Source organism: Centruroides vittatus, unplaced genomic scaffold, assembly GCF_030686945.1.
Source record: "Centruroides vittatus isolate TY-2023 unplaced genomic scaffold, ASM3068694v2 contig_1381, whole genome shotgun sequence".
NCBI classification, from domain to species: Eukaryota; Metazoa; Arthropoda; class Arachnida; order Scorpiones; family Buthidae; genus Centruroides; species Centruroides vittatus.
Genome location: NW_027120867.1, coordinates 511,125 through 537,060, shown reverse-complemented (window position 1 = coordinate 537,060; position 25,936 = coordinate 511,125). Strand labels below are relative to the sequence as shown.

At 30.6% G+C, this 25,936-nt stretch overlaps 1 protein-coding gene across 2 annotated transcripts in view; it reads left to right on the top strand.

Moving 5' to 3' along the window:
- The window catches only part of LOC136990932 (dnaJ homolog subfamily C member 5-like), a 41,643-nt gene extending 20,355 nt beyond the window's left edge, over positions 1-21,288 (top strand). Inside the window, exons 3-7 of one of the 2 annotated variants that reach the window (XM_067289406.1) lie at positions 840-896; positions 1,012-1,164; positions 1,235-1,366; positions 4,188-4,250; positions 19,608-21,288. In XM_067289406.1, the coding sequence (XP_067145507.1) occupies positions 840-896; positions 1,012-1,164; positions 1,235-1,366; positions 4,188-4,250; positions 19,608-19,790 (588 nt within the window). In that variant the 3' untranslated portion in view covers positions 19,791-21,288. The remainder of the gene's footprint in view (positions 1-839; positions 897-1,011; positions 1,165-1,234; positions 1,367-4,187; positions 4,251-19,607) is intronic. The other variant, XM_067289407.1, reaches the window with a different exon arrangement.
- Positions 21,289-25,936: the final 4,648 nt, after the last annotated feature.

Genomic DNA, 25,936 nt, shown 5'->3' with positions numbered 1-25,936 from the left:
ATTTAAGTTTTTAGCAAATTTTAAAGTACTAAACAATAAAACTTTTCAATGATGAATTGTATTCAGAACTGGTAAATTCCACTCATTTTTTTTTCTCTTTTCAAATTCAGATAAATAGCACCATTTATTACAAATTAGTTTTCCTTTAAATATCATTACATTAGGAAAAGTATCAATATTACTCAATTCATTTCATAAATCTTCAACAGAACTCTTTATTATTTTATTTTTCTTGTCACTCACATGACCAAAAAGAAAGAAAAAATAATATTATTGAATTATTTCAAGTTCTTTCTGAATATATTTATCTAAAATTGATTCTCTCATTATGTAATGAAAAATTGTTAATAATGTTTGTATATAAAAAGGATTTACTTTCAAAAAGTAGTATCTTAATAAGTTAATGTAATTGATAAAATATTACTACTATAGAAATTGTTATAAAATCTAGTACCGTACTTTCCGGCGTATAAGACGACTTCCGACTTTTGAGAAGATTTTCCTGGGTTAAAAAGTCGTCTTATACGCCGGAAAATACGGTAATACTTTATCCGAAATATTTTGTTGATATCTTCGAAAATTCAAGTTGATTATATTTCAGTCTTTAGTTGGAACAGGTTAAACATTACACAGATATCTAATTGATCAAAACTTAAAAGTTGATTTGCTTTATTGATTTAAAAAATAAAAATATATTGGAGTAAGTTTTATCATAATTTTTATAGAATAATCTTACCGTATACATTCATATTATAGAAATTTGGAAAATTACAGTAAATGAAAATTTTATCGAACTGTTCGTAAACAAATTTAATAATAATGTTTATAATTCATTTCAGTTAGCTCTTAAATATCATCCAGATAAAAATCCAAATGATCCTGCAGCAGCCGAGAAGGTAAGTACATAATACGGATCGTTTTATTTAAATTTACGTCTAATATTAAATAAGTTTTCATTTTAATATTATAGAATTACATTATATTTGAGAAAAATTTTAACATTTTTTGTAGTTTAAAGAGATTAATCGAGCACATAGCATTTTGAGTGATTTAACTAAAAGAAATATATATGACAATTATGGATCTTTGGGATTGTACATAGCTGAACAATTTGGAGAAGAAAATGTCAATACTTATTTTGTACTTACAAGCGGATGGTGCAAGGTTAGTAATCTTCTATATTTTTTAAACTTTATTTCAAAAGAATATTAATTAATATAATTTATTTTTTTAGGCTCTCTTTATATTTTGTGGCATAGTCACAGGATGTTATCTATGTTGTTGTTTTTGCTGTTGCTGTAATTTCTGCTGTGGAAAATGCAAACCAAGACCACCAGAAGAGACAGGCGATTACTGTAACTTAAAGGTAATCTATAAAACATTTTCTTAGCTTAATCGGGAAAATCCTCGAAGCGACCAAAAAGTTTTTAAATCGACTCGGCTTTTTATATTTATTTTAAATTTTATTGTTATTAGCCATTTTATAAACTATTAATTTTTTTTTTTTAATATATTTTCCATTCAGTTTAAATTATTGTTATTACACCAATTATTTCCTTTAGTGTATTTCATATACCCATGAACAAAGTTTGCATTTCTACTGAGACATAGAAATGGATTATCAAAATAACAATACATGATAGATTAAGAACATTAACATTCAATTGACAACTAAGTTTTATAACAACAAAAAGATGTTCAACAAAGACCAAAGATTGCATCAAAAATTAGCATATGTTCAGATTTCAAAAATAAGAATATTTTTTTAAAGTAATGAAAATATGGCATAAAATATCATTGAGAATCTTGAAACAAGTAGAAATTATGGTTAACTTTTGATGGTTTTTTGATGACACGAATTTAAAAAATAACTTAAAGAAATACAGTTGTTAATTATAGAAATGTGACATTCAGATAGAATTAGATATAAAAAATCTCTCTTTTAAAGTTGTGAATCAAAGTAAAAAAGACGATAGATAAAGTACAAACAGTTTACATGCTAGGATAATTTTTCATTTGAAACTATTCAAAAAATTTACTTTTGGTATTTTTACTAAATGATGATTGTTGTTCCTAATTTAAATGTTTGTCACATTTTAAATAATCTCTTCTTATATTCTGCCATCAAATAAGCTACCAAAGATTGATTCTAAGTAATAACTTCTTGATTTGTCATATTTTAAATTAATAGAATTAGTTTCAGTTAATAGTGAGGTTAAGGCCGAAGTTTTAAACGTGAAAACATGTACATTGGACGTTCAGTGCCGCTTTCCTGTAAGCCTAGAAGTTTGACAATGGTGTTTGGAAAGTCAGTGGAATCATGTTCGACATTCAGAATGCTATTGTCAAACTTCTAGGCTTACGGGAAAGCGGTGCCGAATGTCTGACGTACACGTTTTTGCGTTTAAAACTTCTGCTTCAACCTCACTAATAAGTAAATGAATGTATCTTTGATATGAATTTTAGTTTTTGCACTTATTTGTCTATGACAAATACAAACTAGACTCCAAATTATTTATTAAATAACTCAAATCAAACTGTCAAATTTTTTGTATAGACTATTTTTAAAGCTTTATTTTTCTTTTTATTGTAATGTATCATTTAAAGTTTGACATATTAGTAATGATCAGTGGGATTTTTTTATTTAACTAAGACACATATTAAAGAATAAAAACGTCTTGAATGTATTTTGAACATGTCCAGTTGTGATGTTGGGTAGTAAAAGAATTTTTTAATCACTTATATAATCACAACATAAAGTTTGTTGTTTATAATTTGCGTAACTCAAATAATGCATTCAGTATTTTAAATTTTAATGTTATTTTATAAAAATTTAATAAAAACAAAGTGATTTATGATTGAAATTTGATTCCAGTTTACTCATGTGTTTCATAGTAATGATATATGTTGAAAAATAGAATTCACTATCAAAACCTGAAATTGTCTTGAAAATTAAAGTTAATATTTATTCTTCAATTCTACAATAATTTGTAAATTTTCACTCTCTATTAAATGGATGATGATAATGTCTCCAAAAAAAAAAAAATTATACCATTAAATTAACTTGGTGAAATTTTAAATAGTAATAATAATAATTCTAAACACTCGCAATGAACAAAACACATGTACTGAAAAATCAGCAAGTACACAGAACTCACCCAGGAAATAAGGCATCTAGGGAGGATGGATAAGGTGCTTATTATCCCTGTCTTTCTCTCCTCTACAGGTGTCATACCACACACACTACACAAAAGCCTGGGAACATTACAATTGAATAGAAACACATACATCACACTACAGAAGGCTACTATATTGAATACATGTCATATTGTTAGGAAATTCCTGAATACGGACACACACACACTGACACTTATTTAATTTTTGTCTTGTTTCGGTTGCTATGCCTTGACTTTGGTCCAGCATAGTACACAGCAACCAGTGTCAACCAAGTATAACTCACTAAACCCAACATAATAATAATAATGTGTTATTGACTGACTCCACAAATTTTACATGTACTAAAAATCAATGTAATTTGGAATGATTTATTTTCTTAAATTAAGATGATTGAATGATTCAAGGAAAAATCTTGTAATTAAGTCATTTATTAAATTCTATATTAATAAATAACTGTCAATAACTTAAGTGCATTATTTTTAATTTCTCAAGAAGAAAATTTGTTTTTATAATACATGGTTTTTTAGATAAATAAAAATAAAATGAAAGTGTGTGGAGAGAATTTTAAATTCTCTCGTCTTCAAAAGGGATATGAAATGCACTAATATATTTTAATACACAAGTAATATATATTTTAACATGCAAGTTAGAATTTCACATTTTATTACTAATTTACTAATAGCAGATTTGAAAACTGGATTGAAAAAATTTTTTTATTCTATAATTACTTATTATTTTTAATCTATTACATGGTTTAATATACTATTTATTAAATATAATTTGCTATTGTTTATTTCATGCTTTATTAATTTAATTTCTGCTTATAAAATCATTTTAATACTTAGTCTTAATAGATTGATTAAACTCAGTTTTATATTTATTATAACAATTTTCTTAATCTTCTATGCATCCAATATTTTCCTTATTATTTTGTACAACTTTAGTTTGAGTTGATTAAAAGCATGAGTTAAGATATCCTGCATGATATACCCCTACCTTCTAACATACAGAATCAACAAGGAATCCAGTTTCCTAGTCAGAATGCTACTACTAACAAGATGGGTAGGTCAAAGGTGAGCTGTCTAGGTAGTTTTTTCCTATAACAATCAGCAAATATTAAGTAAAATCTTCTTTCGTGGACATTTTGACAGATATTAAATGATTTTATAAAGTATAATTCTTTAAAAATAAAAATCTGCAATATTTTTGGTCAAATCTTGCCATCTAGTTACTACGTAAAATAATTATCCACTTCTAATTTTTGGTCTTTATGAAGTATTTAAGTTTCAATTAAAAACTTGTTTTAAATCTTTTCTTTCTTAATAAAATGAACATAATATGAAAAACTGCTTGTTCAATACATACTATTAAATTATATACAATAACAGATATGCCATCAATACTGAGAATTTCCATATGATAGTTAATCCTTGAACATATACTATTGGGTGTGACAGCCAAATTAAAACTGAACAAAGAAATACTCCTTTCAAAACTCAATAAATATAAAGCTCTGTTTTATTACAATAAAGATATGAGAATCTCAAATGATTTTATGCTAAAGACTTGTTTTCGAGTGAATGGAGCTTAAAAATTAAAATTCGCAATCATTTTTAGATTGCTCTAAGCAAATTAAATGCTCTAACTTAGGTCTATAAGCCTGAAAACATTTGGGGTTTGTGAAGTTTTGTCTAATAAAATCCAAATTACAGTAGTGCCTTCCTCTAAAACAGTGTTTCCCAATCTTTTTGGATTAGTGACACACTGAATTTAATAAGATTCCTGCGATACACCTTAATTTTTATGGTTGATTTTAAAATTTAAAATAAATTACAGTCAATTATTTAAAAATATTTTGATTATACAGAAGTTAAACTTACCTAGACAAAAAATTCATAATTTTGCAAATATACTAAATAAAAATAAAAAGACTATTTGAAAAAAATTGTAAATTCTAAAAATAAAGACGAGATTATTTCTAGACTAAAACAAGTAAAATTACTCTTGGTCTATTTGAGTCAATGCATAGAGTTAGTATTGGTCGTTAAGCTGGTAAGCCACAACATTTACAGAAGCTACAAAGTGGCGAGCAGTAAAAAGGGTAAACAAAATTTTAAAAAATAGCTTCAAAATTCTAAACGATACTTAATATTTCTGCAACATACAGATTGGGAAACACTGCTCTACAGTATTAACATATATTTCATATATTCATACTATAATAATATCAAGTCTCTCATTAGCACAGTTCATAATCTGTTTCCTACATAATTACCGTATTTCCTTAATTAAATCCTGGTCTTCGAGTAAATCCCAGGGAATAAAGGTGCCATTAAAATTAAATCCTGGGTTGAAAAGCATGGGAAACACATTGAAGTACTATGCTGTATGGGGTGACGTAGTTTAGAGTAGCAGATAAGGAATTTAACTAAAATTCTACTTTTTTGAATTTAGAGTCAGATAGCACTTTCTATTCCAAGGTTAATGGGAATATTTTTTGAAGTAAAATTGAAATATTGTTGAATATTGAGCCAGAAAAAGTTGCAATTGAGTTGCTAAGTCGAGATCTTGTCAGTCAAAGGGTAATTAGGAAAGCTTCAAAAAAGATGGAGAGTTTGAATTGTAAGATGAGAGTCGAGACCTTGATTCCTACATAACATTGAAACAGACAACAACGTAATAACTGAATTGGAAGACACCAAATTGACTTAACTATGAAAACAGTAATTATTTCAAATGTAGTGACTGTAACCCATAAATTAAGATAATTAAGATGTTTCAGTTTTTTACCAACTTTTCTACTAATGCAAAGTAGTATAGATGCAAAATAATCTAGCCTCAAAAACCCTGGGTCTTCAAATAAACCCTAGAGGATATGTAAATTTTAAAAAATAAACCCATAGGATTTGAGGAAATACAGCAATTTGCCATTTGAAAATTTTCAGATTCAATCAAAAATAAGATATTTAAACTTTAAAATATTCTATTATCAAACTATCTAAATACAAGTATTTGTAGTAAGTAATAAAATAAACATACATGGAAGGTAAATGAAAATTAAAGTTAAGATTCCTAATTTCAGTATTAGTTTCGTGTAAAGGTAGCATAGGCTACAGATTTTCCAGTATTCATGAATTATTGTAGAATTGATGGAATTGTTGTTACTATAAATAATTTTAAAAAACAAGAATTAAATTCACGTGTAAATATGAAAATATTTACACGTGAATTTAATTTAAAAATTTACGTGTGTTAATTTTTTAAATTATAAAAAAAATTCAGAGTTAAATTCAAATTTAATATAATTTGAATAAATTACACAAATTACAATTAACTGTTTTAAGCGTATCACTATACAAAACAATAGAGGATTCATTTTTTATAATTCAGGAAAAACACAAGTAAAAAGGAAAATAATTTAATTATTTTACTTTTCAAGCAAATTTCACTGAGTTATGCTAGCCATCATTTTTTTTTTTTGCATATTACAAACTAAAATAAACAAATTTATTACATTAAAAGCCCTTTGTAACTGTTTGATCAAAGTTTTCGAGATGGATTCTCGTCAGATGATCATTCAAAATCTTTGATTCCATTGAGTAGTACAGGTGTATCTCGAGTTATGTCGTTCTCGATTATATGTCGTTAGTCAAAAAAGTATATGGAAAAATAAAAATCAAGTTAAGTCATTTTATTGACTTTACGTCCGTCCGCCACAAATATTGAAGTCGTAATATCACTAGAAAAGCGTTAAAAGCACATAAAATCATATTAAAATATTACATTTACAGTAAATGTTAATATAATCATCATAAATCCTAGGGAACGAAACACGAAGACATCTGTGTTTCTATGCTGTTGTCTTATTCAGCGGTCTTTAAGTGCTTTATTATTGGCGTTTTCCACTGTAGTTTCAACTTACGTCATAACTACACAAGTAAATTTGACTTGCGTCGCCTCTCCTGGTACCAATTACTGACATAAGGCGAGGTATACCTGTATCTTTTAAAAACCTTTGGTTTCATTCAGTTCCATTGATCATCAGACAAACATATTTCATAGAACTGACTAGTGTTTTCATTTTTATTAATTACAAAATCAGAAATGAACTCTAAGATAAAGTAAGAAGATAGAAATAATTTTATGATGATCCTTAATAATAATGTATTTGAATGCTTTTAACAATGAGAGTATTCTAAGATATTTTTCTTGGGTAATTTAGAATTAAATTCTGTTTTTTTTTATATTTTTAGTATATGTGTTAGGGTCAAAGAATGAAAAATGCTCATTGAGCGAAAAAAAACATCCACAATGCAAAATTTGCATTGTAGCACTTGTAAAAACAGCCAAAATGCATTGGGACTAACTCAAAAAGACCACAAAGTGAAATTTGCATCATGGCTTTCATGATATTTGACCACTACATGCTGTGGTGATTAAGAAAAGCTATAACACATAGCTGATGCTGATGAACCACGATACGAAGGACAGGTTGAAATTGGTTTGAATTCTTTAGTTAGGGTGTCCGATGTTGATAGAGGACGTGCAGCTCCCAGAAATGTTTTAGCTGTTGTTACGAGCATTAATCCGTCGGGTCTCTATCAGTTAGGAAACAAGGAAGGTCTTCTTGATAGACTTTATGCTCATAATAAATTTACAATTTTCAAGAGTAATTTTATTAACATTCAGAACACATTACGACTTTTCTTAATCACCACAATGCATAGTGGTCAAATATCATGAAAGCCACAACACTAATTTCGCTTTGGGGTCTTTTTGAGTTAGTCACAATGGTTTTGGCTGTTCTTACAAATACCATGACGCAAATTTTACATTTTGGATGATTTAAAGAGACACGTGTAGCGCTTCGCTGCTATTAACTATATGTATATATTTATGTATTTTTTTTTGTTCGATTGTTCTATTTTATATGTTTGTTTTTTCGTTTATGTCGCGTCGCGTATATGTTTTTGTATCGGGTTTTAGATGTAACGCACAGCCATTTGTTGTGTACCGTACCGTCTGTTGTCGTCATTGCTGTGCAGTGGTTTTTGATTGGCTATGTGGAGGTCACGTGGGAGGAAAAGAAAAAGCTCCCGGATGGTGGGAGATAAAAACGGGTGACTTCCACGTGTCGGGGCATTCTTTTCTTGGATCGGGGATCTGGAGCGGTGAAGAGACGAGAGAAAGGATTCGAAGCAGAGCAGCCGATCAGGAAGAGAAAAAACAAGAACCAGTGAGAAGAATCTCATTTTGTAACAATGTGTCCCACGAAATACGGCGACGGTATCTACCATCTTGTAAATGTTTCTATAGTTTTTTAAGGTTTAATCGCGTATTAGTTTTAGTCTCGTGATTAATTACTGTTGTAATCATAGTGTTATTGTCATCCTTATTTTTGTTAAGAACGCTGTTTGCCTGTTTAAATCAGGCGATCAATCCCCTTTTTTTTGTGTGTGTAATTAATAAACCTTTGTTTGTTTATCTATACGCTTCTACCGACTATTCATTTCCACTTTCTTTCATACCCGCAAACCACGTGCTTGCGGAGTCTACACACGTGTTGTTGTCGGTTTTTTGCTCAATGAGCATTTTTATTCTTTGAGCCTAACATAGAACTATATTAAAATTATCCTAAATATATATTTTTATTCTGAAATAGTTGCTATTTCTAATTGTGAGTTTTTGCATTATTACTGATTATGCTACTGATTAAAATAATTGCTGATCAATTGTTTTGAATTATTGTGTTCTGTGGTATTGTATAGTGTACAAAACTTTGGTAATTAAGTTTATTTATCAGCAGGTAAAAACATTTAGAAACACAATTCGATGTATCCATGATAGCCACAGAAATCTCATTATTTGTATATCATATATCATTTGCACACAGATAAATGATACATGAGTGATTGTGAATCTAGTGTTTTTATGTTCTGTGAATTATTATTCGTAGCAGTGGTGCAAAGAACATGTATAGATTAAGATTGATGCTAAATCCTTCAGCTTAAACTGAAAATAATAAAAAACCATCTCTTTGTAGCAAGACAATTAACTGTTGTGTTACATAATGGTTAATTTTCTTGATGCACAAAGGGTTTTTGTAGTGTTTAGAGTATGGTATTTTATATGGCAGTTTAAGGAGTTAATTTTTAAATCATACTAAATACAAAAGTCCCTTGCGGAAAGAAACTTAATTGTTAAATCTGAAGATGAGATTCATTCACAAAAACGTTAGTTTTTACGTTCTCAACTCTTATAGACTAACAGAGGGAAAAAGTATTGTTGTGAGGTTAGCTGATTGGGTGAAAAGATGTCACGACAATCGAGTGGTCAACACTGCCGTGTGGGAGTGGAAGGATTTCACGGAGACAGGTTTTCCATCTCAAAACCGTTTAATAAAATAAAAATTTTTCTTACAATATTTTCCTTGAACAAAGGGGTAACACTGCACAAAGCACGAGAATTAAGTCCAAATAAAGTTCGAATGTTTGGGATTTCTTTTCCTACAGTTCGGCGTGGACGGTAAAATGATCGTAGACCCCGAGGCGTTGGGCACGACTTCAGGTGATTTTTCTCCGAGGAACCTGGATGGCACTAGGCGACACGACAGAGGAGGTTGTTTCCACGATGTCCGAAAAGTTCCCTCCTAATTTTACGGAAGCACACACGTCCAAGATAGGACGAGCCAAGTACTGAGAGAACTAATGACCGAGAACGTCATCTCCTCTTTTTCTTCGGGTTTTATAACTTTCCTTTGAGTCCCAGATCGAACATTCCGATAGGTCGATGTCGACTTGCCTCCGCTCTCTAATTGGTCCCCCCCCTCGTTACGCATTGTAACGAGATCGGAATCCCGGTCGTCGGATGAGTCAACATCGACTGACAATTCGATTCCTACCGAAGATGTTCGATCTAAGTACTCAAATTCATCTATTGTTTTAACCTGAGAAGTCCGACTTTCTTGGAAATCTCTACAGACATGCCCTTTTATGGACATAAAACATTCATTTTTCATTTTCCCCTTTTTTCTTGTTGATGGTTTTTTTAACATAAATTTATTATAATAATAATTATTATTATTGGCTTTTATTCCAAAACAACGAGAAAAAAATTTCTTTTCCCCTTTTTGCACAAATTCTAGACCCATTTCCGAAGCTTCACATTGTAAAGGTCAAGGTTTTTTTTGCATTTCTCAGTGTTTTAAGATACCTTGCAGGGTCAGACTGGCCATCTGGTCCCAATCTTGCTCTGCAAGGTACAGTACCTTAAAACAGTGAGAAGTTGGTGCTCTTCAGGATAAGAAATGCAAAATTTTATAAACCATTAGAAGTGTATTATGTAAATATTTTACGCTTAATATTAACAGACGATATTAATAATTAAATTAACCCGATTACTTAATATTATTTTTACTTTAATTGCACAGCCTTTTCTTTTAGAAGACCAGTTTTTAATACCATGCAAGGACTAAATTTTGTTTCCTAGTTGGACCCTGGTTCCCTGATTCCAAAACATCAGGGGAAAAAACAAAAGAAAATGGTGTTTGTGTGTGTTGGCCTGTATTTTGCTTTATATTTTAGAATCCAATGGCCAAAAATTTTGAAATTTGGCAGGAATACTTTTATATATGCAGTTACATTTTGGATATTATAAGTCAAGGGGGGGAGAGAGAGAGAGAGTTTAGGGGTCATATCTCAAGGGGGGCCAGATTTAATGAAAATTTTATTTGAACAAGTTTTTAGCTTATTAAAAACAAATATATTATTGGCATTTATAATTTTTTTTTAAATTCACCCATCCCAAAAAATGGGGTTTTTGCCTTTTTCTGTTGCAAGAAAGTCATGCAAGAGACTGCTAGCCTTTCTGCAAAGGATTTCTATAAGTTAATTTTAGATAATTTAAAATTAAGAATCAATGAACAATATACCTATACTTGGGAAATTGAGGTGCAAATTTTCTTTAAAAAAGGACTTAAAATATAATGGATTTTCATGAAAAAGTGCTTAAAAAATGCTCCTAAAAACACACACAACTTTTTTTTTATTGTGCATAAAACTATACATAGAACATATAAAACTTGAGAAAATGTTAGAAAATTCAAATCAGCCACTTTCAGATCCATCAGTTTCATAGTTTGCAAACACAATCATTCTACATTCTTCATGGTCAGCCACAGACAATGCAAGGAAAGTAAATCTTCACACTGCAAAAAAATCTCTCAGCATCAACAGATGTGAGAGCAGCTAACATATTTGATTTTCACTAAAAACGCCAGATTGAAGAGACTCAGGAATTATATTTTGAATATCTAGACTTTTGTTCAGGGAGTATTCTAGTTATTTAAAAGCAAATCCATTCAAATGGTTTTTGGTATGTTTAAAAATCTCCCGCTGCTTCTCGGCAGACAGAACTCTTTCCTCAAGCTTAGAAACTGAATTGCATAGGAAGTTGTATGAATGAATAGTGTAGTTTCTTTAACATGACTTGTTTCATTGCAGCCACTGAAGACTTTTCATCCAGAAAGTCTTTTTCATTTCTGAAATGAAACCGTTGGCTCAAGGAAATTCTGCCCTAATTGCTTTACATACCTTGTTAACACAATGGACAAGACAAGTGACATGTCTCAGATTTAGATACATCAACTTTATATTTGAGCATGCACTTAGCATGTATGGTGTCTGGTCTGTTGGTAAAAGTAACTTTTTTATACAGAATGGCATATGCATTGTTGAATACCATAATAATTGTGGAATTTCTTTGCTAATTTGCAAACTCTTAACAAGGAACCAGTACAATCCAGACTTCTGTTAACAGACTGACAAGAGTGTTCAGCATGTACCTTTTTAGAGCATCCTTTGTTTCATCCAAAATAAAAGAATTGGTTTGTTTCCTTTATTTTCTCTATTTTTTGGAAGTAGTTTAATATTTTTAGGCTGTATATAGGTTTTCTTTAGCATGTTTCGATCAGGGATTTGAGTGCTTGGTACACTTTCTAGAAAAGTTTTTGAATGCTGGACGATTTATCTTGTTAAGAGCAATTTCTAACCGTACTAAAGCCATAGCCAGTTCACATGGAAATTTGTTCATCTTGCTTACATTGCAATGATGCCAAAATAAAACGCCTTTCTTTCTTTGTTAGAAATATTTTTTGCGTATATAATGTGCTCTTAACCTCCTGAAGAGAGATACTTTTCATTCAAAATGGTAACATCACACAGTTCACAGATCAAAATACTATTACTGGTTGTAATTCCTTCCTCTTTGAAATTATTTAGTAACTTCTTCAGTTTTGATTTTTCCCTTTTTATGATAATTAATAATATAAAAGTTATTTTTTAATAAAATCTCATAACATATGATGATATATCTAATTATTTAAACTTAAATGTTCTGTTTTGAAAAAATAGAGAAATTTGTCATAATTTAACAAAATTACACCCTTTTATGTCATAGTATATTTAAAAATTATGTACTTTTTTCCTTGTCTTCTTAACCACCTGTTGAGTACCAAGAGAGTTGTGCAAGAGCCCTTGCTAGCTTTTTTTTTTAATGTTTCATTTAGAAATAATAAAACTTGAAATGAGATTTGAACTTCAGTAAGTACATAATTATGCCATCCAAGCAGTCTAACTTTTCTCAGGCACAAAACTATATTTAAATTTAAACATTTATTTATTGAAGTTTGTAAAAAAACTTTATATATACAGGGTGTCCTATAAATTTGTAAATAGTTTAAAAATTCATAAGAGTTGAAAGAATTGGTATATTTAAAATGTGGTTTGCGTAAAAGTTATTCTCACGAAGGGGAATTTTTTTGGATAGAGAAAAAGAAAACAGTTCAAATTTTTGTCGATAGAGGACACCAAATGCAAGAAAAATCACTGGAATTGTACAAATCTGAGTCTTATAAAATGCAGGGTGTACGATTAACAGCTCATTTTTGAATTTTCCTGTCACAGGTGCTGATGGTTTTCATTATGATGTCGACATTGGTGGATAATGCGCTATTGGTGAAGTTGTTTTATCTCGGTCACGAATTGCCGGCTGAAACTTTCCTAAGGTTTAGGACACAGAAGAGAATGAAGAAAGGTTTAGGTCCAATCACTCCTGCCGGATTGGTTTCCGGCAGGAGTGATTGGAGTGATACAACGTTTTGGAGAAACGGAAAGTTTGTGTAATTGCCCACGCAGTGGTGCACCATGTTTATCAGAGGTCCATACCTTTGACGTGGCTTCACAAATGGAAACCAGTCTGGCAGGAGCGATTGGACCTGACCCTTTCTTCATTCTCTTCTGTGTCCTAAACCTTTGTGAAGTTTCAGCTGGCGATTTGTGGCCGAGATAAAACAACTTCACCAATAGTGCGTTATCCACCAACATCAACATCATAATGAAAACCGTATGTCAGCGCCAGTGACAGGAAAATTCAGAAATGAGCTGTTAATCATACACCCTGCATTTTATAAGACTCAGATTTACACAATTCCAGCGATTTTTCTTGCATTTGGCATCCTCTATCGACAAAAATTTGAACTATTTTCTTTTTCTCTACCCAAAAAAATCCCCCTTCGTGAGAATAACTTTTACGCAAATCGCATTTTAAATATACCAATTCTTTGAACTTTGTAAATAGTTTTATGAATTTTTAAATTTATGAGACACCCTGTATATAAAGTGTATATAAGTTGATGTAGAGAGAGTAAAATGACAATTTCAATTAAACAAATAACTATAAACTTTAATTTTTAATTCAAAAAGGTAAAATAAAATCAATTTAATACCTGTCAGAAATGTCCATAATAGAAATATTAACTATATTTTATTGATACTTGCACCTTGACTGTAATATTCATTTGATGCATATTTTTTTACTTATTAAAAATGATATATTTTATGGTGTAATATATATCAAATCATTTTTGTCTAGCTATTCAATATATTTTATATCATTCGTGTTAACGATACTTTCAGATTTCGTTATTAAATATCGGAAGTTGAAATATTTTTATTATTAGCGAGGTTGAGGCCAAAGTTTTAAACCCGAAAACGTGTACGTCGGACGTTCGACGTCGTCTTCCTGTAAGCCTAGAAGTTTGACAATGGCGTTTGGAACGTCGAGCATGATTCCACCGACGTTCCAAATGCCATTGTCAAAGCTTATAGGAAGATGCGCCGAATGTCTGACGTACACGTTTTCGCGTTTAAAACTCGGCCTCAACCTCGCTATTTATGCTCAGTAAGTTGTTATAATATTGGGTTGTTTGGAAAGTAATTTTGTTTTTTTACCACCAGAGGAATTAGTTGTATTTTTACCTGCCAATTTCATTTTAAACCATATTGTCATCATATATTTTGACAGCTGACATTTCAAGGCTTATTTGTAAAATATTTTGTTTGATTCTGTGCAATTGAAAGCAGCATTTTCAGTATATTTTGCTTTTTTATTACCAAAAAAATAAAAATGCTGTTCAAGCAAGAAAAAAGTTGTGTGACATGTATGGAGATAATGTGTTGACAGAACGACAGTGCCAAAACTGGTTCGCAAAATTTCATTTTGGCAATTTTGATATTGAAGATGCACTACGTTGTGGAAGGCCAGTTGAAGTTGACAAAGACAAAATAAAGGTATTGATTGAAGCAAACTGCCGAATAACAACGCAGAGCAGAGATTAAAATTTTTCAAATTGAACCTTTTATGATCACTTGAAATGACTTGATTTCATTTCAAAGCTCAATTTATGGTTTCCACAAGTTCTTAAAGAAACAGATGCTGTCTTTGGTGGGATCTTAAGGAAATTATTATTATTTTTTTTGAGTACCAGACAATTCTACAATTGATTCAAAAGTGTATTGCCATCAAATGGACAAATTGAGTGATACCATCAAACAGAAAAGGCGTGGTCAAACAAATTCATATTTCCATCTCCATTATAATGCCAGATCTCTCACAAGTTTGATAACTCGTCAGTAACTGTTACAGCTCGGATGGGATGTGCTACCTCACCCACCATATTCGCCAGATCTGGCATCCTCGGATTATTACTCGTTCCGGTCTTTACAAAATTTTTTAAACAGTAAAACATTTACTTCAAATGAGGACGTCAAGAATTACTTGGATCGGTTTTTTGTAAGCAAAGATCAAAATTGTTACGATTGTGGAATCATGTTACTACCAGGAAGATGGCAACAGGTATTTGACCGAAATGGTCAATATGTAATTCAATAAAACGTATATTATGAGAAAATTGTTTCTTCTCCACAAAAAAAAAAAAAAAAATTCTAAACAACCCAATGCAAACTATTCAATCTGTCATTAGTAGGTTAGTGTAAAGTTCATATTTGGTGCAGTGGGATCTTCAACAACCCCACTAAATTGAATTGAAGAATCAAGTTGCTATGTTCATATCTATATTTTTCTAAATAAATGTAAAAATTCTTAACACAAACTATCATATATATATACAGTGGTCAGCGGTGATATTTGAAACATCTAACAAAGGGTTTGCTATCAGAAAATTTTTTCTGTAACAATTTTGGTTCGGAAACAATAGTACGCTACAGATTTAAACACTTTCGTATGTGTTCAGCCCCATTGACCTTTTTTTGATAAACGCTTGCTTAGTTTTATCATCACTTTAAACTACTTATTGAAGAAATAAAGTAACAGATATTTTATTTTTAATAGTTTGTTTATTCCAAGTAACATACTTTTTGTTTCTAACTTTATTACTTTCGGATTCGGGGACCCCTACGGCCTCGCGGCCCAGGCCCGGTAAGCCCTGCCCTAAAGACTGCACTAATTAGCAACATTAGCACAAAAACTGACTTTAAGATACCCATATAAATGAAAAAGAGGCGTTTGCAAAATTAAGTCAGTTAAAATTTAACGTTGTTTACGCCAAAACTGTGTTTATATTTCATAAATAATAAAAAAAATACACAAAATAAACCATTTTGAACACACTATTTTAATATTTTTCATTCAAAATATTTTATAAACATAAAAATTGGCTTTTTTTTTTAATCAGAAAAAGTCATAGGAAAAGCAGGTAAACAACAAAACTTTTTTAAATCAGTTATTTTATCGTTAGGTTCGGAAAACTTTGAAAATTTTAAATACAGATTGGGCCGACCTCTGCGAACCCGCTGAATATCACCACTATATATATATATATATATATAAGGGTTTGCACAGGTTCAGCTGAACCCGTTTGTAAAATTTTCAAAGTTTTCCAAACCTTGTGAAACACATGCCTTGATGATATTACAAACCTAAAACCTATATATATATATATATAGGTTTGTAATTTCATCTTTTGGGTGGTTATAATTAAATCTTGCTTATAATCACCCTGCAGCTCTTACAAATTTGACATTTTTCACATGTCACATTATATTTGAATTTTTACAAGTGCAATTGCCACAATCCAGCATCAACAAGTTCAAACAATTTGGAATGTTGTGTTCAACTTCATTACCTTCTATAGATGTTGAAATTCCTTTTTAGTTGTCACAAGTCTTTGCATATTGTATTTTTCTCCTTCAATTGGTCATTTACAAAAGTCAAACCAAACTGTTCTCTAAAACAAGATTTTTATACTGCTATCAGTTTTATTGTCTAAGTTGTGTCAGAGGTAATGCTTGCAATTTCTAGCACTCTAGAGAAAATTTTCATAAGCATCATTGCGACAGAATATGACGAGTATAATTTATCTACATCAACCCTACTGTATTTTCAATATAATCCATGATGATGATGATGATTTTGGTTATTGTATAAAATTCTAGACTGAACTTGTATTTCTATCTGACTTTGGGATTCTCAGTTTAAGATTCCATCTCAATTATAAATTTTTATAAATGAGAATATTCCACAGAATATAGAATTTGTAGTCCTCTATAAATTCACAAACTTTATTTTCTAAGACAATTGTAAGAGAAGAAAAAATGTGAAATTAAAAAACCTTATTGCTGTTTAAGTAAAGGTTTAGATATTTGAATTTTTAATCTATTAAGATGAAGAACGTCTTCCCAGAATTTTAAGTACCGTATATTCCGGCGTATAAGACGACCCCCGACTTTTACAGTTTAAATAGAGTTTGGGATATACTCACCCTATAAGACGATGCACGACTTTTGAGAAGAATTTCCTGGGTTAAAAAGTCGTCTTATACGCCAGAATATACGGTAATTAATGAAAATTTAATTACGCTGTTTGACAAATGGGCATTTCAGATTGCTATCCCAAGTATTCAATTGGTTAAAAGTCAAACAAAACTGATGGACAGATGTCCAGGAGTGAGCTTTGTCCGTGTCTTTGTCAACCAAACAGGAAAAATTTTAATTGCATGTTGAAATTTGCAGAGTTGGTAATCCTCCCTCTCTCGATCTGCAGATATGTAAAATTATCCAACTGTAAAACCAAAACTAATGTACGTGTACATGTGCAAAAATAAAATATGCTGTTTCTTGATATATAGTAGAATGTCTTCATCCTCTTACCCATGTAAACCTTACAGTTCACATACATAGCAATAGTAATTGTTGGAAATATAATCAACTGGTCATACTTTTGACAATTGAGTGCACTTAGTGGAAAAACAGCAAAGCCTGCAAAACTACAAAAAAGGAGTTATTAACAAATTTGGATTTGTGCATCACCGATCCATGCAAGAAACTTTTATGCTTCATATTAATAAAACATTTTTCCATCAAGTCCCTCAGTTCTTATAATTAAGCAATTAGTTCTCCATAACAACAAATACAGTTGCCTCTCCTAGTAAATATCACAATTGCTTGTTGTATTGACAGTAGCAGAATAACATTACTTTTCTTAGGACAACGAATTTTCAATGTGCTTATAATTTGATGCTTACACGTTTATGATCCTAAGAAGGATTTCTCCTATTTTTTCATGATTGTTCCTACACAACAGTTCTTGTATTCTCGAAATAAGTATAGTGCAAGGGCTACAGAAGTAAACAAATAATCTGCTGTCACATTTGTGCAGTGTCTTTTTATTGGTTTCACAACACAGCATACTACATTGAGGTATATTTTGGTAAGATCCATTGAATTGTGATACATAATAGATTGCTAAATTCAGAGTGTAAAATGTCCACTGTCTATAAGGGAAAAATCTTAAACCATATTTCCCAACTTTGAAGGAATATATTGACAAACTATAGTTATGTTCTTGTCTTCAAAATACTCCTCTGTAATATATACAAACTTTTGCTATAGTAATTTATATATACCCTTATTATTATTTATAATTTGTTAAAAAATGTATTTGTCATTGTTTTCAGTATTTCATAACTATACATAGATTTAGATTCCTTTATGTTTATGATGTTATATTGAAATAAAACATTTGTTTTAAAAAATGCATAAAGATTTTTTTTTAAAACATTACTTTTGATTGGGGACAGCAAAGTAGAATTCGCCTAAAGGTGGCATGTGTCCTTGCGGTGGCCCTGTCTGGAGTTGTTAGACTTCACTGCACCAATGCTGAGTTAAAGGATGTAGTTTTAATTCTATTTTTTTAATACAGTTTGAAAAGAATTATAACTGAAAATATTGAGCATAACAAGACAAATAACTTCTGCTTTTAAAATTGCAAATTAGTTATAACTTTAGTTAGAATCTGTTGTGTGTTTTGTCTCTCTCTTTCCCAAAAATACAAATTTACTGGACATACTTTTGCTGAATTTGTGTTCTATTTTTAATAACGGCATCAAAGTAAATTCGGACATTTTGAACAGTGTTAATTGTTGCTTCAAACTTGCTATCTCTGTTTAAAAGTACATATTTTTTGGCTTTAGTGCGAATAATAACATTTAAAATTCAAAACATGAATATTTTATACAGAAAATTATGAAGTAACTTTATTTCCCTTTGTATTATTCCAAATTATCAAATTCCAGTCAGTGTTCATGCCCACCTACTTGAGTAGGTAACATCAGTAGTTGGTTGTTGGTTCATGCCTTACTAACAGGCTGGCTAAGTGGGGTTTTCTGGCTTTTTTCATGTGTCTAACACTTGTTCACATGCCAGTTTCCCCGTAGATGTCCCTCTCAGGAGACCACTCTTGTCAAATCACCCATGTGTTGCATTGTTGTCTTTCATCACAAAAATAAGTTGGTGATTCTCAGAGGAGTAATTTGTATTGATAAAAACATTTCTATAGTCAAAATTTCAACTTAGATTTGATTTGACTATAAATGAATATAAATTCATTTAAGAAATGTAACCACAATTATTTTTTTTATAAATATGACAGAATTCTGCTGCTATTCTAGGTGATCTGTAAATTTTTGCACGTCCTACTATATATATATATATATATATGGTTTCATATCTATAAAAATTATTATTATTATAGTAATTTATACATTTAATTGAAACAGTTTGCATATATATTTCCAGGAGGAATACAGCGACGAAGAGTTCGAAGTGGTGGCGACTCAGCCCGCATCGTCCGAGGGTACGAATTCTGCCATCCCCGTCGCACCTGCCGACAATGCAACAGAAAGTACGGTGTTGAATACCTCACAGCAGCCCTCATACATGACTGAACCAGTAATAAGTTCAGGTGCATACAATCAGTAACAAAAAACAAACAATTATTTTTCGTTATAATTTAAATTTCTCAAATTTAATAACAAAAAAAAACAAAACAAAAAAATTGAAGTTAATTGCGGGAATTTACAAATTTTAGTAGCTGTTAAAAGAAAAAAAATCTTTGGATGTTTTAATCATAAATTACACATTCCAGCTGAATATTTATTCCACTATTTATATACAATCATTCTAGTCATGTTAGTACATACGTTTATTATCAAATGTGACCAGCACCCTGCATTAATTTTTATATTTGTTTCCAAAATAATTTGAAATATACATATATAGAATTTAAATTTTGCAACTGGAAAATTGTTGAGAATTGAACGTCGTTTGAGTTATTTAATTAATCTTATTTATAAGGTGACGAATCTCATTTTGTTGGTGCAGCATTTTTTTTTTCTTCTTAGTATTTTAACATGTGTAAATATTTCTACACTTGTATGAAATATATAAAATTATTTATCAAATTAAATTATTTAAAATTATCCCATATTTATTGTTAAATCTTTAAAGGTAGAAAAATTATAAACACGTTAGGATTTTCATGTTTAAATTTACTGTATGTTACATTATAATTTGCACTTTTCAGACGTCAGATATTTATGCCATGTATATTAATAATAATAATTAATAATAATAATAACAATAATTCTCTTGCATCCAGTCTGAAAATACGGGATCTCTCCTTTAATTTCGAATCGCAAGTCTCGTAAGTTAAAAAGTCGAAGAGGTTCTCGTATCCTAAAATATAGTTTTGTATGTTTTTTTCCCATTTAGGAATTCATTAAAAAGATATATATAGTTAAAACTATTTGGAGACGATAATTATTGTGCAAATAAAATAGAATATTTAAAAAAAAAATCATCTTTATATCATGTTACTCGAAGAAAGCATTAATATTGTTGGTGTTCCTGCAGAGCAGTATCTATGTAATAACAATATTTAAAAAGAAGTCGTTTGAAATAAATGATTAGTGTCGTTGCATCATGGTTGCATTTTTTTTTATCAGTGATCAGTGATTAATTAGTTAAATATATATTTTACAAATTAATTGTAATCATTTGAAGTAATATGCTTTACATGTTTTTATATTATCAATACAACACCTAAGAATTGATGTAGTTATTTGTAACTTAAATAAGCTACAGTATGAATCGTCCAACTTGGAAAATGACTTTGTTGGTATATATTATTTTCATATTTCCAAAAATATATATATATATATTTTTTATAAGTTGTGATTAAATTTAATCCCTTATTTTCTATGCTCAAAATAATTGCATGTTTGAATAATGCAAATGCTGTTTCTGATGTGCTTTTGAAATTTTGGTTTGAAGATCGTCAAATTTAAATTTCATATGATGCAACCGCACTAGATACTTTATTTAGAAAATTAAATATAAAAATTTTAAATATGCTTTTAATTTGTGAAATTTTCAACTATAATTTATGTCAATAAATATGGAAAGTTTACATAAATAACTAAGATGATTGTGTTAATCTAACTTATTTCCAGAGCACAAATTCGTAACTAAACATCTCTCTCTCTAATTTTGTAATTTACAAAAGAAAAAAATTAAATAATTCTTACACAGTCGTGACCCCCTTTTGCTGCAGTAACTGATCTTACAGCTTTCTTTCTTTGAATAATTAAATTACAAAGTGATAACAATGGAAATCACGAATGCTTAAGTCTATTAATTTACTCCTTTCTCTGTATTCAAACAGTTAACAAATCAGGATGTTATCCATAGGATTAATAACTCATTACCTGATACAAATAAAACATTTAGAAATTTAATAACTAGAAATGCAATTTTGGATACAGGAACTATTTAAACAATGCAAATCCAAAATTTCTATTAAATACAAGGGCCATTCAGAATTATTTATCACTAATGAATGAAAATATATAAAGTGGGTTGTATCTACCAAAGTTTCTGTAAGCCCTCCACATTGTCTCTGACCTTGTGTCGCACCCACTTCCAAATGTCTATTGTAGTTAGAATGGTATCTGTTAATGAGAATCAACTTTGTGCATGAAATTTCTTGATTATCACTTATAATCTGCATTTTCTCATGTAAAAAATTAGCTGTTCTTGCAGTAATGTCCATTGCCATGTTGCTGGTGTGGTAACAATAATGCTGAAAAAATGATTCAGAGATCCTTGAGCTTATGCCCTTAGACTCGGTATGTCTCCTTATGATTTGGACTTGTTCCAGAAACTAAAGGGACCTTTAGAAGGTCAATAATTTCCACTAAAAATGTCATTACTAGAGCATCTGTGGTCCGTCTGTAAAAACTGTTCTAGTGTGAGAGTACAGCGCAAAAAATAATTTAAGGTTCCTCTGTGGTTGTATCTATTTCCAGTAAGCATTTAATATGAGAAAAGTCTGACGGAGATCTTCAAGTCTAAAAACACGAGTAACTTCGAAATGTCAGAACATTCCAAAATGGAATATGAGAAAAGGAACAATAACTTATTTTAAAATTCAAATAACATGTTTCTAATATGTGAAGTAAGGATGTTATATCATACCTAAGCAATTGAAATAAAATACAATTAAAAATAAATACATTAACATGAAAGTAAACTAGAGATTAAACCAACAATAAATAAATGTTCTGTACTGTACACTAAGATGGTATGTGATATTTTAATAAAGGATCTAAAATTTATATTTTTCGTGGAACCCATAATTTGTCAGTCAATAAAATATTAGTCGCTCGGCCACTGGTGGGTGAGCGGTTCTGTCGCCAAACACCGGGAGTTTGGTCGCGGGGCCAGCCCATTTTGCCGTGCTCGGACGGGCTGGCCACGCGGAGTTTTCCGGGTTTTCTCCACATTTGTAACACCTGAATAGGGGCCAGTTTCCCTTAAAAGACTTCTCGGAAGGCATTTTCCCTCGCGTAACATCATGCACCAGAGAAAGCAACAGGGAACCACTCTGGTTGTAACTTCCCCCAGGATACACCTTGGCCACTTATTAATCTGCGCCAGGTGCTCACCAACGTCAGGATTTCTGATATGGCATGCAGAGAGAGAAAATATTAAATCCGAAAAACAGAGGTCATTATCATTTTTCATCTTTTGAAATTAATACAATTGAATATATTTTGCCAGGCAAATGATAAACTGAAACAGATTATGGGCTCCACAAAAGAATGTAAATTATAGATCTGTATTTAAATGTCATATTCTGTCTTGGTGTACATATATATGTTGTTTTAATCTCTAGTTTATTTTTATTAATTTATTAATATTTGTGTGTGTGTGTTATAACCTCTATATGCCTAATTTGATGAACTTGTGAAGTTTCTCTGGTTATTCAACAAATTCAAACAACATACATTTCTAATAATGTATATTGTTGTTCCTTTTCTCATATTCCATTTTGGAATGTTCTGACCTGAAAATCCCCTAAGCAGATTGAAAATGTTAGAATTTCCTCATATTAAACACATACAATCACAGAGGAACATTAAACCATTTCCAGTGTCTATTTTCTACTATTTTTTCAGTCACTATGATAGTTTGGCATACAATACCTGCCAGACATTTAGCCACAGATGTTAATTGTGGCTGGAGACTGTAGAGGGCTTCTAAAAACACAAGTAACTTCGAAACTCTAAAAACAAGTACTTTGGTAAGTACAACCTTACTTCATCAATGATCACCTATGGCATGATCCTTGTATAACATTAATTATAAAATTCTGATCTTCTGATCTAAGCTGAAACAAAACATGGAATCAAAACTGTAAAATATAGTTTTCTGGAACATTCGATTAATATAATTTTTTAGAACAGTGATTCTTAACCCAAGATTGTCATTTTTTTAAGGATTGCAAGACTTTGAACTTATATTTTTTAAAACCTCTCTATAACAAACTATATTCCTGTTACTAATTAATAATAAAACATTTCTTAAAAAATTCATTATTCTTGCTACCCTACAGTATAAAACTATAATTTGAAGTTTATCAAAAAGTTTATAGATTTTGTATTTCTACACTTGCAAAACTGGCACAGACCACCCGCATCAAATGACTGTTGACAGTTTTGCATGTAAAATAATACTGTATGTCCGCCAGCCCTAACTATGTTAAACACACGTAAACGGATACTAAAAATATCTTCTCTACTCGCCACGTCCGATCGCCGGGAACAAACTATTCTTCACGGCAGAGACGCCCTTTCTTTAGAGGCTACACCTCTGCCAAATTATGTAAAACAGTCTAAAATGTCCGCAGGTTGGCAGAGGTGTAGCCTCTAAAGAAAGGTCGTCTCTGCCGTGGAGAATAGTTTGTTCCCGGTGATCGGACGTGGTGAGTAGAGAAGATATTTTTAGTATCCGTTGACGTGTGTTTAACGTTGTTAAGACTATTGACAGTATTTATACTGATATGTAGTTTTCTTATAACTTACTTTTCAACTTTGATAATGGTTAATGTGAAAGTGCACATATAACACATTTGTCCTGTTTCATCTGAGCTACATATCTACAAAACAGATCAAAATCATTATAATTTCAGTGTTTTTATGCCAATTTCAGTACAGTTATTTTATGTTGCGGAATGAATTAGATGTTTTAACATGTATTTCTATGGGAAAATGCATTTCGTATAACGGACGTGCACCTGGAACGGATTAAGTACGTTATATGAGGCACCACTGTATTTGTATTCTTTCGTACCGATATTTTTTGGTGTTGCATTCAAACAATGCTATAAGTTTGGACTTTATGTTGACATGGAAAGTGAGTGGATTATTTGTGTGCTCACAATTTTTGAAGGAGGCTTCAGTTCTATTATCTTACATTATAAATTTCCTATGCAAAAATTATTCACAATTTACAATTTGACTTCATTTTAAAACTTAAAATTCATCCGTTCTCATTTACTGACTGTAATTTATTAATTGTAATTAATATTAGATTAAAATACAGTCGACTCCGCATAACTCGTCACTCGTCGGTTACATAGTCATTTTTTGTGGTCCCGGCCGACTTACATTGGCATTAATAACCTTAAAAAACTCGGTTTACTGGACGTCGTTTAACTCGTCACCACTGGATAAATCAACATACTTTTTCGACGTCCGATAAGTCGACTCCTCTCCTGAAAAAACGAGTTCACACCGTACAATAAGCTTATTGTACGGTGTGAACTCGTTTTTTCAGGAGGGGAGTCGACTTATCGGACGTCGAAAAAGTATGTTGATTTATCCAGTGGTGACGAGTTAAACGACGTCCAGTAAACCGAGTTTTTTAAGGTTATTAATGCCAATGTAAGTCGGCCGGGACCACAAAAAATTGGCTACGCAACCGAGAGTGACGAGTTATCCGGGTGTCGACTTATGCGGAGTCGACTGTATATGTAAGAAAATGGAACAATGCTATTCCCTTAAAAGATTATTAACTTTTTTTTCGGGGAGATGTGACAGTGCATTTTAAAAATTTTCAAGAATTGTGGGCAATGGAAAAGGCCGAAGAACCACTGTTATTGCATTATACAATCAAATTTCATTCGAAATAATAATTTACTTAAAGGATTCCTTTATAATTAAAAAATTCTTACTGAAACAAATCTTGAAAATTTTTATTTTGTATAAAATAAAATTATAATGAATCAAATAGTATATTAATAACTTAATTTGATACAATCATTTAATAGTAAGTATAACTACATTTTAATTTATAAATTGTTTAAAAATTTTTTACAGATAATTATATATAATCAAAATATGCAGTTTAAATAATTAATTTACAGATAAAAGTTTTACAAATTTCTATCCATGTAAATTGCTAACAAGTGCAATATTATAACACAATGGTTCTTAAAGTTATTGATCTGCAAATCATCCATTTCTTTTCCTGTAAATATTACCTTAGACAAAATATTTTGGCGCACAATCTATTACCTATCTTGTAGCTTGAGTGAGATATATGTGAAAGTTTTCTTTTTTCTTAGTAAACGGCATAAAATTAATTTTCAAAAAAAATGATAAGGTCACTCTGCGATCTACTGAAAATACTTTGAAAATGCCATTATAACAGATTTTACACTCGGTATTACAATGAAACAAACAAGGGAATGAACACCGATTATCTTACGAATGCTCAATTTT